General features: G+C 42.2%; 1 protein-coding gene across 5 annotated transcripts in view; it reads right to left on the minus strand.

Moving 5' to 3' along the window:
- Positions 1 to 14659, minus strand: part of LOC122799579 (clathrin heavy chain 1-like) — a 1937764-nt gene that overhangs the window by 1314190 nt on the left and 608915 nt on the right. For all 5 annotated transcript variants that reach the window (XM_044068726.1, XM_044068727.1, XM_044068725.1 and 2 more), the window contains one exon: positions 358 to 521. In XM_044068726.1, coding sequence (XP_043924661.1) covers positions 358 to 521 — 164 coding nt within the window. The remainder of the gene's footprint in view (positions 1 to 357; positions 522 to 14659) is intronic.

Consider the following 14659-nt stretch of genomic DNA (forward strand, 5'->3'; position numbering starts at 1 on the left):
CATAGTGTAACTTTTAAAATGAGCACAGTAAGGGCATTTGGGCACATCATGCTTCAGGTCCAGAAAAAGAGTATGGAAGCCTCAGTGTGGAATTTGCATTCCACAATCAAGACAAACATAACAATTGTTAAACATCTAAAACACAAATGCTAAAAAAGTAGTAAATGGTTGCCCGATGGGGCACTTAGCTTTAAAAGTTCATGTATAATGCAGGAAACCAATAAAACATGTTTACAATGACTTGTTTTCTTTAACTTGTGTGTGCTCACATCATCATCATTAAAACTATACATATTTAATAAAAAATGCTATAATTATAAAAATATATTTATATGATGCTCTCAAAAAGCAACAGACCTTTAGAAAATTCTTCACACGTTCTGGATCATAGCAATTACTCTCACGACATATTCGCTCTACTTCCTTGATCTGTCCAGTCTTGCAAGCTGCCTGGATGTATTTGAAGTGGACATCTGGTTCTTGACTGAAGTTTACAATAGAACCCAAAAAATAAAACAATCCTGAAAAAGCAATACATTACAGTAATTAGCTATGTTAACTTCTGTGCCAAATTACAACACGTTCGCTCTCCTTTAATAAGGCCATCTAATTATCCACGAGCAATTTTCCAATCAAAAAGTGATCAATTTTTACCAATATTTTAGTCATTTTCAAAAGTATAGAATAACGTAACAGTAAACTAATAAAGGTAACATCACAACAGAATAGTTAAGCTCTAAGTGATATAATTTCTTCTGAAGACTCTAGAGCATTAAAAAAAACATCTCCGCATCAGAACCTGCAAAATCTGCTGTGTTAAAATATACAATCACTGCCAATGCATTCAGAATCAGACCCAGTCAAACTGGACGACAGAATTCAAATAAATTCATACTTTAAACGGAAACTGTGGACACAGTAACAAAGTCCATAAAGGGCTGTCATGGTCACTTGAAAAAGAGGAGAAGCATGCACATAACTGCAAAACCCTTGTCTGAGATGACAATACAGAAAAAAGTGCATTTTTCCATAGCTATACATGCACATTACTCACATTTTACACACACACACACACACATATATATATATATATATATATATATATATATATATATAGATATAGATATAGATATAGATATATAGATATATGTACATACACACATTACACGTATAAATACACAACATTCACAGGAGAGAGAGAGAATAAATATATAATAGGATTATACTTCTGACTTGCATATATGTACTAATGTGCTTTTATGTGAAACTTGTGCCACATGCACAGTTTGCAGAATGGGGTAATGTCAGCTTTTTCATGTTTTGGTTAGGATGTGCTTTGAGCAAAGTGGTGTGTGTGTTAATGCCACAGCCTTGGTATACATTGGAAGGTTCAGTATTATGGGTGGGTGAGAGATAAAGAAGCTGGTGGGTTAGAGTACGGGGATAGTTTTGGTGGTGTGCTTTTGTATGGAAAGTGTGAGTGCTTGTGCAAAGGTAGTCAAGGAAAGGGTTTTTCATACCTTAATGTGCAGGGTTAGTGCTGAGCCCTTCCTTATTCGTGTTCTTCTAAGCCAAGTTTTTTTTTTTTCATATTTATTTTACATTCGTTGATCGGGTTTGTCCGACTGAGCTACATAGCCCTTTTTCAGTGGAGGCCCAAGGAGAAAAGCTCCAGCAAAATGACATATTAGTCATTTTAACAATTATAAAAATACAGTCATCAGAAGAAAACATATGCTTATAGTACATATTAAAATACAGAAATTAAATACTTTTCACGTAAACAATTAATGAAATGTATTCATCAGAAGGAAGACATTTTGTGGTATGCTTTAAATACAGGTTATGAGGTGTGTTTAGACAGAGTTACAGCAGTTAGAAGTGACAGAAACAGAGTAAAGTAGAGAAGGGAGACCGCAAATGGAAAGAAAGGGTACTAGGGAAGGCTTATGGTGGGTAATTACATTGACAGTTCCATTTACTTTGCAGGAATCTTTTAGTAGCTGATTTGTATTGTTTGTGGTGCTCAAGGGATCTAATATCCAGAGGTTGGCTATTCCAAGCTTTGGTAGGATTAAAGCTATAGACAGTCACCAGTTTTGGTCCTAGGTTTGTGGATTTTCAGTAGGTTTTGTTCAGAACTGCAGAGTGACCTTGTAGGTAAATAATGAGAGATCATATTTGATACAGTAGGACAGCAAGAAGGTTTGCAAAGAATTGAGTGAATGATCTGAAATTGGTTAAAAAGGAGCCGGTTAGGTAATTCTAGCCAACTTAGTTCTTTTAGTGATGGGATTTGTATGTATTTTGTGCTGCAAATCTAGCAATCTTGTTGTCGGTTGTTTCTAACTTCGTTAGTAGACCAGTGTTAAGGCAAGTGAGAATTTGAGAACTATAGAGTAAAGTGGGTAACAGGGTATGAGTTAGAAAAGGGCTTGCTTTGCAGTACTGGTAAGAAATTTTTTGTTACGGTAGAGGAGACCTAGCTTCTGATGTGTTTTTTTGATACAGTTATTAATGTGTAAATCAAATAAAAGGTGATCAATAGTAACACCTAGGAGTTTTGTACTAGTGTCAACCTATTTTGGGTGTTATTTTGTGACAGCATTGTGAAGGAAGGTTTGATATGGTAGAGGCTTTTAGGGAGGAAGAGTACTAATTTTGTTTTCTTAGGATTTAGACAATTAACTGAAGAAGAGCACTGATCCAAATGGAACCTTTTCAGACTCTGCACAGGAGCATTGCCTGGTTAAGTGACTTTAAAGTCACTCAGTCAGGAAAATGTCGGCTAAGAGAATCAATGCTTTGACCACAGCAATACTTTAACAGCTCTCAGACACAATCCTCTGCACAAACTGCCAGTGGACACCACATACCCTATTACTCAACAGGTACTTGTATCACCTCCTAAAAGTTTGAAGCACCTATTTGTCTGAAGTTACGATTAAACTTCGCTGGTAGTAGGAGGCCAACCTGACCTTTAAACACGTAAATGAATGGGGTAAACATGGATAGTAAGAATTGAGGTTTAGGGTACTTCCTTGGAGATTGGGGAGGAAAGGCTGGTGTAGTCACTTCCATTTCCTGCTGTAGTTTGAGCCCTGAGGCCCTTGTCTGTCATAACAGTACCATCTTTTCTGCCACTGAGCGCAAAGGCCACCACCCATCTTTCAGTTATCATGCTGCCATCTTCCTGTCACCGTTCTACTTCTGCTTCTTTACTGATACGGGGAAGTGTTGGGCAACTAGTTACTTCACCTGCATCAGAATTTCACTGAAGTGAATCTTCAATAAATTAATTTTGATAGTTAGCCGTTCAATTTTTTTTTTTTTAATCATAGACCCACTGTACACATACAACAGAACATTTCTGCAAATGTAAAAGTCTGTACTTGCTACAGCAAATCAAGGTTTTGGATTCTCATCCTGCACTCCCCACACTTCTATAAAAGTTGATTAGCAACAAAGTTCCTGGTATTTCAAAAAATACATGTCATTTCAGTATCCAGCTAAGGTATACACTTTTCCAATCCATTCAGTAACATTTTCCCAGTTATAAGTTCAAGACTCATCCTGGCTTCCACTGTAGATGCCAGAAATACTGTATCTGGGTCTGAGCAGTGATCTTGGAAAGAGCTGTCTGTGGATCTTAAAACACTACAACTGATTAGGCCTCTTAGGAGCAGGAGTTCAAACTCCCTCCAACGCCAGTCTGCTTTCACATATGGGAGGCAAGTGGTGCTGCTAATCACACCCTCTTACAATACAGCTGAAAGAGCTTTCCAAGACAGCGAAACATCACCATCCTGCAATACTCAGTCTTCTAAACCCACTATTATCAATAGTTTATCTTGCTCCAACTTCCACATATCAGCTAAAATCCTAACTGACCCAAGATGTAGGGTGTAGTCACCTTTATTTTCAAATCTGAGGAAAAACCTGGCAAATTGATCACTTGATTGATACTGAATTCAGAGGCAACTTTTGGTAAAAAGAAAGTATTTCTGCGTAAAGTAACTATTTTCATAAAAGATCAGATATGGGGGTTTGGAAGATGGTGCTTGGAGTTCAGTTACTTGTCTTGCAGAATAAAAGCCACCAAAGAGATAGTTTTCCAGGAAAGAAACTTGAGATCTACTTTAGCTGATGGTTCAAAGGGAGACTGTACAAATCAAAAACACCAAAACAAACAAAACCACAATAAGGTCCCTAGGTAGAGCAGGGTCCTTTTTTGGAGGTCTGAGTAAAAAGGTACCATTAAGAAAAGCATTGCATAATTTAGATGATGCTAAAGGGGAAGCATTACCTCCAATGTGAAAGTTGGAGATGGCTGCTAACAGAGCTTTGATAGTTGAAAAACTTGCCCCTCCTTGAAAAATCAAGGCAAGAAAATCTAGAATAGCTAAAAGTGTGGCAGTGAAAGGAACTTTCTCTGATAAGCCCAAAATGAAAATATTTTCCATTTACTCTTGTAAATCTTCCTAGATGAACGTTTATGAGTCAAGACTAGGATATTTTGAACTGGGGAGGAAAGCCTGGAAAGTCTAGCCATCACTGGAATTGGAGAAACCATGCAGTCAGCTTGAGGTCCGCAACGACTGGGTGAATTTGCCCTGACTGGTGAGATAAGAGGTCTGGACTGGGATCCAGCATCCAAGGAGGATGTGTTAGGCGAGATGAGAGGAAAGGAAACCATACCAGACGATGCCAGAAGGAAGCAATGAGGATTACTGTACTCTTCCATCAAAGTGCTTTCTGAAGAAACTTGGAGATGACAGGCAAGGAAGGACAAGCATGAAGGTGAACAGAGGACCAAACATGGACTACAGCATCTCTCGGTGACTGTCCCTGAGGTGGGATAAGGGCAAAGAACCTGCTACATTTGTTGAGGGGAGATGCAAACAGGTCGCAAGGGTGACCCCATTTGTGGAAAATCATGTTTGCCACTGATTGGTTGAGACACCACTCGAGGCATAAGAACTGTCCTGCTGAGTTTATCCTCTATAATGCTGGATTTCCCCAATATGTGAGTCACTACAAGAAAGCAGTAGGATGAGATCACCCACTGCCACCCACTCTTTGCTTCTCGACAAAGGGGGAAGACTCTGGTTCCCCCCACATTTGTTGATGTACTAGACTACTGACATGTTGTCCACGTGTACTGCAATACTCCCTAGAGGGAGAAAGCCCTGAAAGGCCTACACTGCTAGTACCACCACTCATCTCTAGGATACTGATATGCAATCTGGTCTCTTTGTGAGGACCACATGCTTTGAACAGCCTGCCCCAAGTAATGCCCCCCTCACTGCAACTGGGAGATGTCCAGAATCAGTGTGGCATTCGGGGAAGAAAAAGAAAGGGATGCTCTTGACCTCTCCCCTCGGAATGCATCCACCAAAGCAGAGACTGTCTACAAGCCTGAGAGTTTTATTGGATGTCTTAAAGGGTGTTGATAAAAGGACCATTGAACTGCTAGGGTTCACTGAAGAAGAACAACTCTCATGTGTACGAGAGTAGTGGGAATTAAGAGCAATTGCAAGAGCCATCGACCCTAGAGTTTTGAGGACTAGTTTTGCTGGGAGAGAAGGAATAGAAAGTGTCTTGACATGCATCTTCAATGTGAGAACTTCGTTTTGGGGCAGAATAGGTAAACAATCGACTGTCTAAATGATTCCCCATACACTCCAAGACTTGGACTGGTTCAAGTTTTGATTTTTCCAAGTTCACAGTGATTCCCAGGCAAAAGAGATAGCTGAAGTAGGTTATCTCGGGCCTTTAGAAGCAGATGCCTGGTTGGTGAAGTGAGGATCCAGTCATCTAAGTATGGAAACACTAAATCTGAGCAGTCTCAGGTGAGCTGCTACTGCTGTCATGCATTTGGTGAACACCCTGTGGGCTGTGGTAAGACCAAAGGGCAGACCTCTGAACTGATGATGAATGGCTTCCAGCCAGAAGCATAGACAGCTTTTGATAGCACCTAGCCATTTTGATGTGATAGCACACATCTTTAAGATCAATCAAGCACATCCAGTAGTCCTTATGTAGAAAAGGCAGAATGGACTGAATCACGACCATCCAGAATTTGGAATTCTTCAGAAATCAATTTAGACAAATGAGATCGAATACAGGTCTCAGATTCCCTGTCCTTTCTGTCACTAAAAAGAGCAAGGAGTAAACTCCGGATCCTGTTTGGTCTAGGGGGACCTCTTGGATAACTTTTGTCTAGCAACTTTCACATCTCTTGAGCTGCTAGGTCCCTCTGATTGGGTAGATGAGGAAGCCTTTTCTCTTCTGTATGGGAATTTGTAAAAAAGGAATGAAATGTCCTCTGGATGTGGTCCTTTGCATCCAAGTGTCTTTTGTGATGGCTATCCAGGCTTTTTGGTGCAAAAATAACCCCCCACCCCCACCCTGACTGCCTCCAGAGAGGGGCAGTCGGGAAACCTTTCAGGAGTACTGGAAGGATTTGTCCATGGAGGAATATGAAGATCCTTGGCTCTGCGGACACCCACTGCTGCACGGGCGACATTTACCACAGTAGTTATTTCACCCCTCTGCCTCAGAGGGAAAAATCCTACAAGAATCCTGAAAAAGACCTTGAGATTTATGGAATCATCTTTTTCCCACTGTGTCAATTCCTAAAGAAAGGTATCTGCAGGTGTGTGTGTGTGTGTGTGTGTGTGTGGGGGGGGTCTTTTAGACGGTTTCACTGTGGTAGTGTGTCTCTAATGGCTGGCCCAAACAAAGATCCATTAAAAGGAGCAAAGATAAATGACGCATTGAAGGGCTCTACAAACTCGCACAATTGCATCCCAAGCATGTCTCCTTATGGCTATGCCTGAAACAGACACCCCAAAGGTAGCTTCGGCCATTTAGGAGATTAACTTCATGGACGCATTTTTTTTTTTATAGATTATAGTGTGGCCATTCGTGAGGAAAAAAATTTCCATTCCTCTGTGGACATGAACCCTGGAGCAGAAATAGAGTTCCTTTACCACTTCCCTCTTTAATCTGCTAAAATGTGTTGGGTAGTTCAGCAATCATATAGCAAATATCGCTTAAACACACACACTTCCCAAACCTGCCCAGAGCCCAAGACTTCCGGTTAGAAGATTGACAATGGAACTTTGCTCAGCTGGTTCCTTCCTGGTGGCTGCCGCAACAACTATTTCATCTACAGGAATCCCTTCACTCCAGTACTGTCCATCACCAAGGGCTCTTAAAATTTTGTCCTGCCACTTGGGGATTGGTTCCAGGGAGTCGGGTTCCTTCCATGCCCTGTGAGAGTCAAAGTCTACAAGCTCATCCACACAGAGAGTAACCCAAGACACAGATGATCCAAACCCGAAGGCTTTCAAGAACACAGATTCCTCCTGGGAAGGAGTTTCAGAAGACGAGCCATCTTTCCGGTAAATTGCCATATCATCTCCTAATGAGACATCTTCAGGTGGAAATCTGGGGGATCTCTTCCCTTTAATCAAAAATCCAAGCCTTCCACGAAAGATTACTGCAGGGAATCTAGGTACCTCCCTTTGCATTACTTCTTCCGGGGGACCTCCTCTGCGGGGTATTCTGGTGAGGTATCAGAAGAGAAAGGGAGTTTCAGAGAGGGAACTGGCTGGAAGCTCACATGAGCTGGCTGTTCCTGTGGGGTAGAATGAGCAGACTCTGACATAGGATCCGAAGGGGGGGACAAAGGCTGGATCAGATGGAGGAAGAATCAAGACTACTCTCGGGTGAGAAAAAAACATCTCCACCATTTTGAAGGTAGAAGGGCCAGGAGAAGAACAGGACAATCTGCTTGGAGCCGGAATTCCCGAGCAGACAATCCAGAGCCCTCCAGGATCCTCTGCTCTAAAGGGGGAGTCAAGAGTGGAGCTGTCCAATGAAAAAGCTCAGAGTGGAAGCGACAGCTCCAAAAGCTTCAGCGTCCAAGTAAACCATTTAATCCAATGAGAAGCTTCAGATCAGAGAACCACATGCTCAGTGTGTGCTGCAGCCAAATGACTCAAGGACATCTCCAGACTGGAAGACAAAGAACTCTTCAGATCACATGCCTCAACTCTAGGATCAGAGGGTTCCAAAATGGAAAGTTGGATCGGAGAAGGAGCAACAGGCTGACAGGATGGTTTACGGCTCACGGATCGTATGGGAGCTGCAGCCAAGCAAGACCCCCCCCCCCCTGGATCTCTGTTCTGAGGAAAAGTACAGTAGTGTACCTACCATAAATGTAGATGTTCGAGTGTATTCACTGTTGCAGTCATTACACTTGGGTTATCCTGCTGGCAGGCTACCCACAGTCGGCCTGAATTCCAAAGTCCTGGTCTGGCGTTGGTTGCTGTCGCCTCTTCCCTGACATCAGTGCGCCCAGGGGTACAAAAGATGCAGCAGACACCATTTTCTTCAGTTTTTCTTGCCCCAGATGTCAGGTACCCCCAAAAGGGTAGGCTAAAAATTCTGCTCATAAAAAAGCATGCACATTACCTTCATCTACAAGCAAATACACCACATAGGTTGCATAGAATAGAGAAGTACAGGTAAGTCCCGGCAATGAAAGGGGGATGGTGGGAGGGTAACCTGGACTGCAACAGTGAATACACTCACACATCTACATTTCTGGTAGGTACACAACTGTACTATGTTCATAGTGTTTCACTGTTGCAGTCATTACATTTGGGTTGAATCCCAAAGCTGAGGTTGGGTGGCTGGGTCTAAACAGAATTAGGAGTGGCTATGAGGCCCTGCAGAACTGCAGTGGTAAAGCCTGCTCTGGATTTCGAGTAAAGAGGTAAGTGGTAGTGCTTTGTAAAAGTGTGCACTGAAGTCCAAGTTGCAGTCTCCAAAATGTCCTTGGTTGGTACTCCTCTGAGGAAGGCTGCTGAAGTGGCTGCTGCTCTGGTAGAATGAGGCCTAATGCTCTTAGGCACTGATTTGCCATGTTGTGAATAGCAGAAACGAATGCAGTGGCCTATCCATTTTGAAATAGTCTGCTTAGAAATAGCTTATCCTTGTGATCCTGCAGCATATGCCACTAAGAATTGCTCAGTCTTTCTGAAAGCTTTCGTTTTGTCCAAGTAAAAGCGTAGCTGTCTGTGTATGTCCAAATAATGCAGAAGTCTCTCCCCCTTATTCTGTGGGTTTGGATAAAAGGTAGGCAAATGTATGGTTTGGTTAAGAGCCACACTGGACACTACCTTAGGCATAAATGTTGGATTTGTCCTTACAGAAACCCTGTCCAGATGGAAAATAAAAGGTTCCACAGACATTAGTGCCTGTAACTGAGACTCTTCTTGCTTAAGTTATTGCTAGGAGCAGAGCTGTTTTCCATAAGTATTTTATCTCGGCTGTATTGGCTGGCTCAAAAGGAGGCAGAGTGAGTTTTTCCAAGACAAAATTGAGGTCCAATGCAGGTATTGGAGCTCTCCTTGGAGGTCTTATGTTTTTGGCCCCTCTGAGATACTGCCTTAGCAGTGGATGTGAAAAAATAGGTGGGTCCATATTGTAATGAGCTGAAATGGCAGAGGCATGGATCTTAATTGAGGAGAAGGACAGGCCTTTGTCCAGCATCTCAGTTAGGTATTGTAAAATCTGAGGAATATTTGGAACAAGCGTGTCCAATTCCTAGTGCCTGGTTCCAAGCACAGAATCTCTTCCATTTTTCTGCATAAGATTTTCTGGTGCTGGGCCTCCTGAACTCCAAAATAACATCCATAACTGCTTTAGAGAGAGGTGTGTTCTGAATGGTTACATTATCTGCCATGCAGCCAGATTTCGGGTTCTGAGCTGGCTGTGCAGGATCTGATTGTTTTGTTCGGTCAGCAAATGAGGAATGTGAGGTAATGTCCAGGCTGGGCCTTGAGACAAGTTTTTTAGGACTGGGTACCAGTGCTGGCGTGGCCAGTCTGGGGCAATCATTTTTGGCTTCTCTTGTCTGACCTTTAGGAGTACCTTGGGGAGGAGAGGCAGTGGAGGAAAAGCATATACTGTAAGGGCTTTCCAGCTGAATGATAGGGCATCCACTTACCATGCTTGTTTGTGATAAGTCCTTGTGCAGAATCTCTGTAGCTGGCAGTTGTGAGGGGAGGCAAACAGATCTATGTCTGAGCTTCCTCATTTCCCTGTTATCATGCTAAAAATTTGTGGATCTAGTTTCCACTCGTGAGGATCCATGAGATTACTGCTTAGTTTGTCTGCCAGAGTATTTGTCTTTCCTGGCAGGAATTGTGCTTGCAGGTGTACTTGATAAGTCAATGCTGTGTTCCACAAAGTCATGGCTTGTCTGCAGAGGGGGTAGGAATGTGTGCTTCCTTGCTTGTTTATGCACCACATGACTGTAGTATTGTCAGTCTTTATCAGCAGTTGTCCTGGATGAAGTAGATTCTTGAAGGCTGTCAGGGCATTATGTACAGCTAGCATCTCTTTTTGATTGATATGAAGATGCATTTGGCTTGTGGGCCATGTACCCTGAATACATTTTCCTGCCATGTGTGCCCACCAGGCATAATCTGATGCATCTGTTGTTAGTGTCTGCCTGGCTGTGGGTAAAGTGAATGGCTGTCCCTTGTGGTGACAGGCCTGTGCCCACCATCAAAACTCCTGCTGCAGGCAGGGAATGAGAGTAATTAATGTTTCCAGGCTGTGACAATGTTGAGTCCAAACACTTTTCACATACCATTGTAGTTTCCTCATATGCAGTCTTGCATATGGAATTAGTAGAATGCAGGATGCCATGAAGCCCAAAGCCTGCAGAATTTTTCTTGCAGATAACTGGGTCTTTGTTGCTATCATTTCGAAGTAAGAAGTCAGTTGCCTTTGTCTGGCGTGAGAAGCCATCTGATCAGTTGTATTTAAGCTTGCACCCAGGAATATTATCTCTTGAGAGGGTACCGGTTTTGATTTCTTTTCGTTCACTGTGTACCCTAAGCAAATTAGTAATCTTTTTACAAACGCCAGATGCTTCAGTAGAATGTCCTTGTTCTCTGCTTGTATAAGGCAGTCGTCCAAGTAGGGATATATTTGTATTCCTCTGTCTGCAAAATGCAATTACTGGTGCCAAGCATTTTGTGAAGACTCTGGGCGCAGTAGATAAGCCAAAGGGCAGTGCAGAGAATTAGTAGTGCATTGAGCCAGCTATGAATCCGAGGTATCTTCTGCAAGATTGTCTTACTGGGACATGCAGGTATGCCTCTGAGGTCCAAAGTTACAAGCCAAGCCTTCTTGCCTAGCATGGGCAGAAGCTGCTGCAGAGTCAACATTTTGAATTTTAGAACGTCCAGAAAAGTGTTTAGAATAGACAGGTCCAGCACTGGTCTCCAGGCTTTGTCCTTTCTGGGTACCAAGAAAAGCCTTGAATAAAATCCTTGTCCCTGATTTTGCTGTGGTACTCGTTGAATAGCCCTCATGTCCACAAGGGATGAAACTTGCTTTTGTGCCTCTGCCCACTGATTGTGTGGCAGGTCTGGCATACCTTTTGTCTTTGGAAGGGTGTGAAAGTGGAACCTGTAGCCCTGAGACACTAGATTCACGACCCATTTGTCCTGGGTGATCATGGGCCAATTTTGTGAAAATAGTGCTAGTTTTCCACCTAAGGGTGCTGCCAACAGAAGAGTGTTTGGTACAGACAGAGGAAAGTCATTGGGACTGTTTTCTGTATGGCTGTGATTTATCTTCTCTGCTATTGGAGGTAGAAGCACCCCATTGTTTAGGCCTGTATGAGCCTTGGGGCAGGGATCTGCCTGTAGGGCGCCTGTATTTGCCTCTTTGTGGCCTGTCTGACACTGGAAAGGACCAATTCTTAGAAGGTCAGTTCCTGCTAAATCTGGGTGGCTGTACCTGTAGGAAATTGTCTGCACTGATTTTGCTTTATCCTCCATTTTCTTCAACACCTCTTCTGCCTTAACACCAAACAAAGTATCATGCTGTAATGGAGCATCCAATAATTTTGCTTTAACCTGATCAGGCAGATTCTGCTCCTTTAACCAAGCATGCCTTCTAATGACATAAGCCATGACAGCGGCCCTGCAAGAGGCCTCCAGTGAATCAAAACCACATTGCAAAGTATGCTTTCTCACTTGTTCAGCTACATGCAATAAAGCCTGCATTTCCTTATCAAAACATTATGAATTTGTCAACATTTTCTGTTTTAGCAGTGACATTAAGTATTGCTGATATTTAAGCATATGAAACTGACAATTTAAAGCCCTTACAGCCAAGGTGGCAGAAGTGTAAACTTTATTCCCCATCTGTCCAATGCCCTAGAATCCCTATCAGAGGGGACAGGGTTTTTTGCAGTGGAAGCCTTGACCCCTCTGGAACCCTGAGATATAGTTTCTGGGTCAACAGCAGGGTTTTTATATAGAAATTTATGAGAATCTGGAACCCTGTAGTATCTGTCTGGCTTAACAGGTGCAGGGGGTAAAGAGTCAGGAGACAGGCCACTGTCTCTGAAAATACACCTACAATGTCTAGAACAGGTGGAATAGCAAGAGGTCTGTGCTGAGGTAGTAAAATAAAGTCTCTGAGCCTTTTCTTAGATTCTGAGTAATCTTGGCCCTCCCCGTGAAAATGCTCCCTCATGGTATGCACGTTTTCCCCAAAAGAATAATCCTCAGGAGGAGAGGCTGAAAGAATAGATTCTTCAGCATCAGAATCCTCATAGGGAAAAAGAGAGTATCCCTGTTCAGAAGAGGAGTCAGAGGAAATGGAAACCTGATCAGAAGAGTCATATTCTGTCTCTTGCCTAGGCCTCTTATGAGGGGGATGGGAACACCTGATTAAACTAATTAGGCCATTTTAAGCATCTGTTTCTTAGGCATGGAAGTCTGTCCAGGGGAATGCTGTACTTGTTTCTTTGTCTTTAGAGCTGTTTTAGTCTTTTGACTTTGAAGCTGAGGTTTGCTTGACATATAACTGTGTAGGTCTGAAAACATCCTCAGAAGCTGATGCCAGCTCAGCGGCTCCAGACCCATCTAAGGGAATAATTTCAGAGTGTCCAATACTTGGAGTATCCAAGGCCTAGTCGGCTCCACGTGGGAGTCGGAAGTGGCCTGTGGCTCTGAGGTAGCAGGCGTCAGGGGCTGCGAAAGCGTCTCACTGAAAACCGGAGGCTGGCCTAGCGGAGGCTTCGTCGTCGGTTTTGGACCTCGGATGCCTGTCCTTTTCCTTGCGTTTTTTATTAACTACGTCATCAGCTGTTCTGACGGCATTATATAATTAAACCTTCGGCCAAAGTAAAGAAAGTCAAAATCGTACAGACACTTAATAGTGCGTTGGTTAAATCTAGCAAAAAAACGCCAGCTAGCAACGTCGTGGTCAGGACTTAGGCAAGAAATACAGTAAGAATGAAAATCCTTATGAGGTATTTGCTTCCCACAAGAAATACAATTAACTTTTTCTGACAAAGGTCTGGAGCAAGAAAAAAGTTTCCCCAATGGGGTACTTAACTTTATTGAAGACTTCGGATCTGAAATTCGATTTGAAAATCTCAGGAGTCAGCCGACTGACACTTGCGAAATGCTTTTGCGTCAGGCACCGCACAGCAAGAAAGACTGAAGAAAATGGCGTCGGCTGCAACTTTTATACCCCTGGCGCACTGACGTCAGGGAAGAGGCGACAGCAACAGACTGCGGGTAGCCTGCCAGCAGGATAACCCAAGTGTAATGACTGCAACAGTGAAACACGATGAACATCTTTTATCATTATACTATCTAGCTCCGTCTCAGACAGACTTCAGGATGACCTAATGGAGGAGGTGGAAGGTGGCCAAGAAATTCTTTTGGGTGTCTCCTGCAGAAAGAGAGACCTCAATCTAGGTGACACTGGTTCAGGAGAAAACCTCAGACTACGGGACCGGGAGGACCTAGCCATAAGCAGTATAGGATCAGAAGGCTTGAGAACCTTCGTGGGCAGCTCCCAAGGAAGATAAGGTCTTTGGAGACCAAATAGGACAGCGTTTACAGTGCTCCCTGGGCTCCTTAGATTTTTGGGAGTAGGTCTGAGATCCTGATGTACAGATACTGCAGAAGGAGCGGATGATGGTAATAATCCTTTAAAGACAAGTTTATTTCTTCTGTCACTAATAGCCCTAGAGTTAAAGGCCGCACAGATGGAACAGAGTGTAAACACACCTTGTGGGCATCAGAATTGGGGATCTTATGCCCACAGGAAGTGCACTTCTTAAAACTGGTAGGTGTGTAAGTCGTACTAGAAGAAACACAACTACAAACAAGTAACTTCTTTATAAAATGAATAGAAGAAAGAAAAGAAAATTACACCAAAAATGGTAATAGCATATCTCTAAGTGAGGTAAAGACACAAAAAAGGACTACCAAGTATGGTAGAAAAGATACCAAGATAAAAACTTGGAAAAAGAGCAGAAAGAACTATAATCTATAAATTATTATATATATATATATATATATATATATATATATATATATATATATATATATATATATATATATACACACACATACATATATATATATATATGTATATAAATATATATATATATATATATATATATATATATATATATATATATATATAGACACACACATATATACACACACACACACATATATATATATATATATATATACACACACACACACATATATATATACATATATATATACATATATATATACATATATATATA

The sequence above is a fragment of the Protopterus annectens genome, chromosome 4.part0 (assembly GCF_019279795.1).
Source record: "Protopterus annectens isolate FY-2018-M chromosome 4.part0, PAN1.0, whole genome shotgun sequence".
NCBI classification, from domain to species: domain Eukaryota; kingdom Metazoa; phylum Chordata; order Ceratodontiformes; family Protopteridae; genus Protopterus; species Protopterus annectens.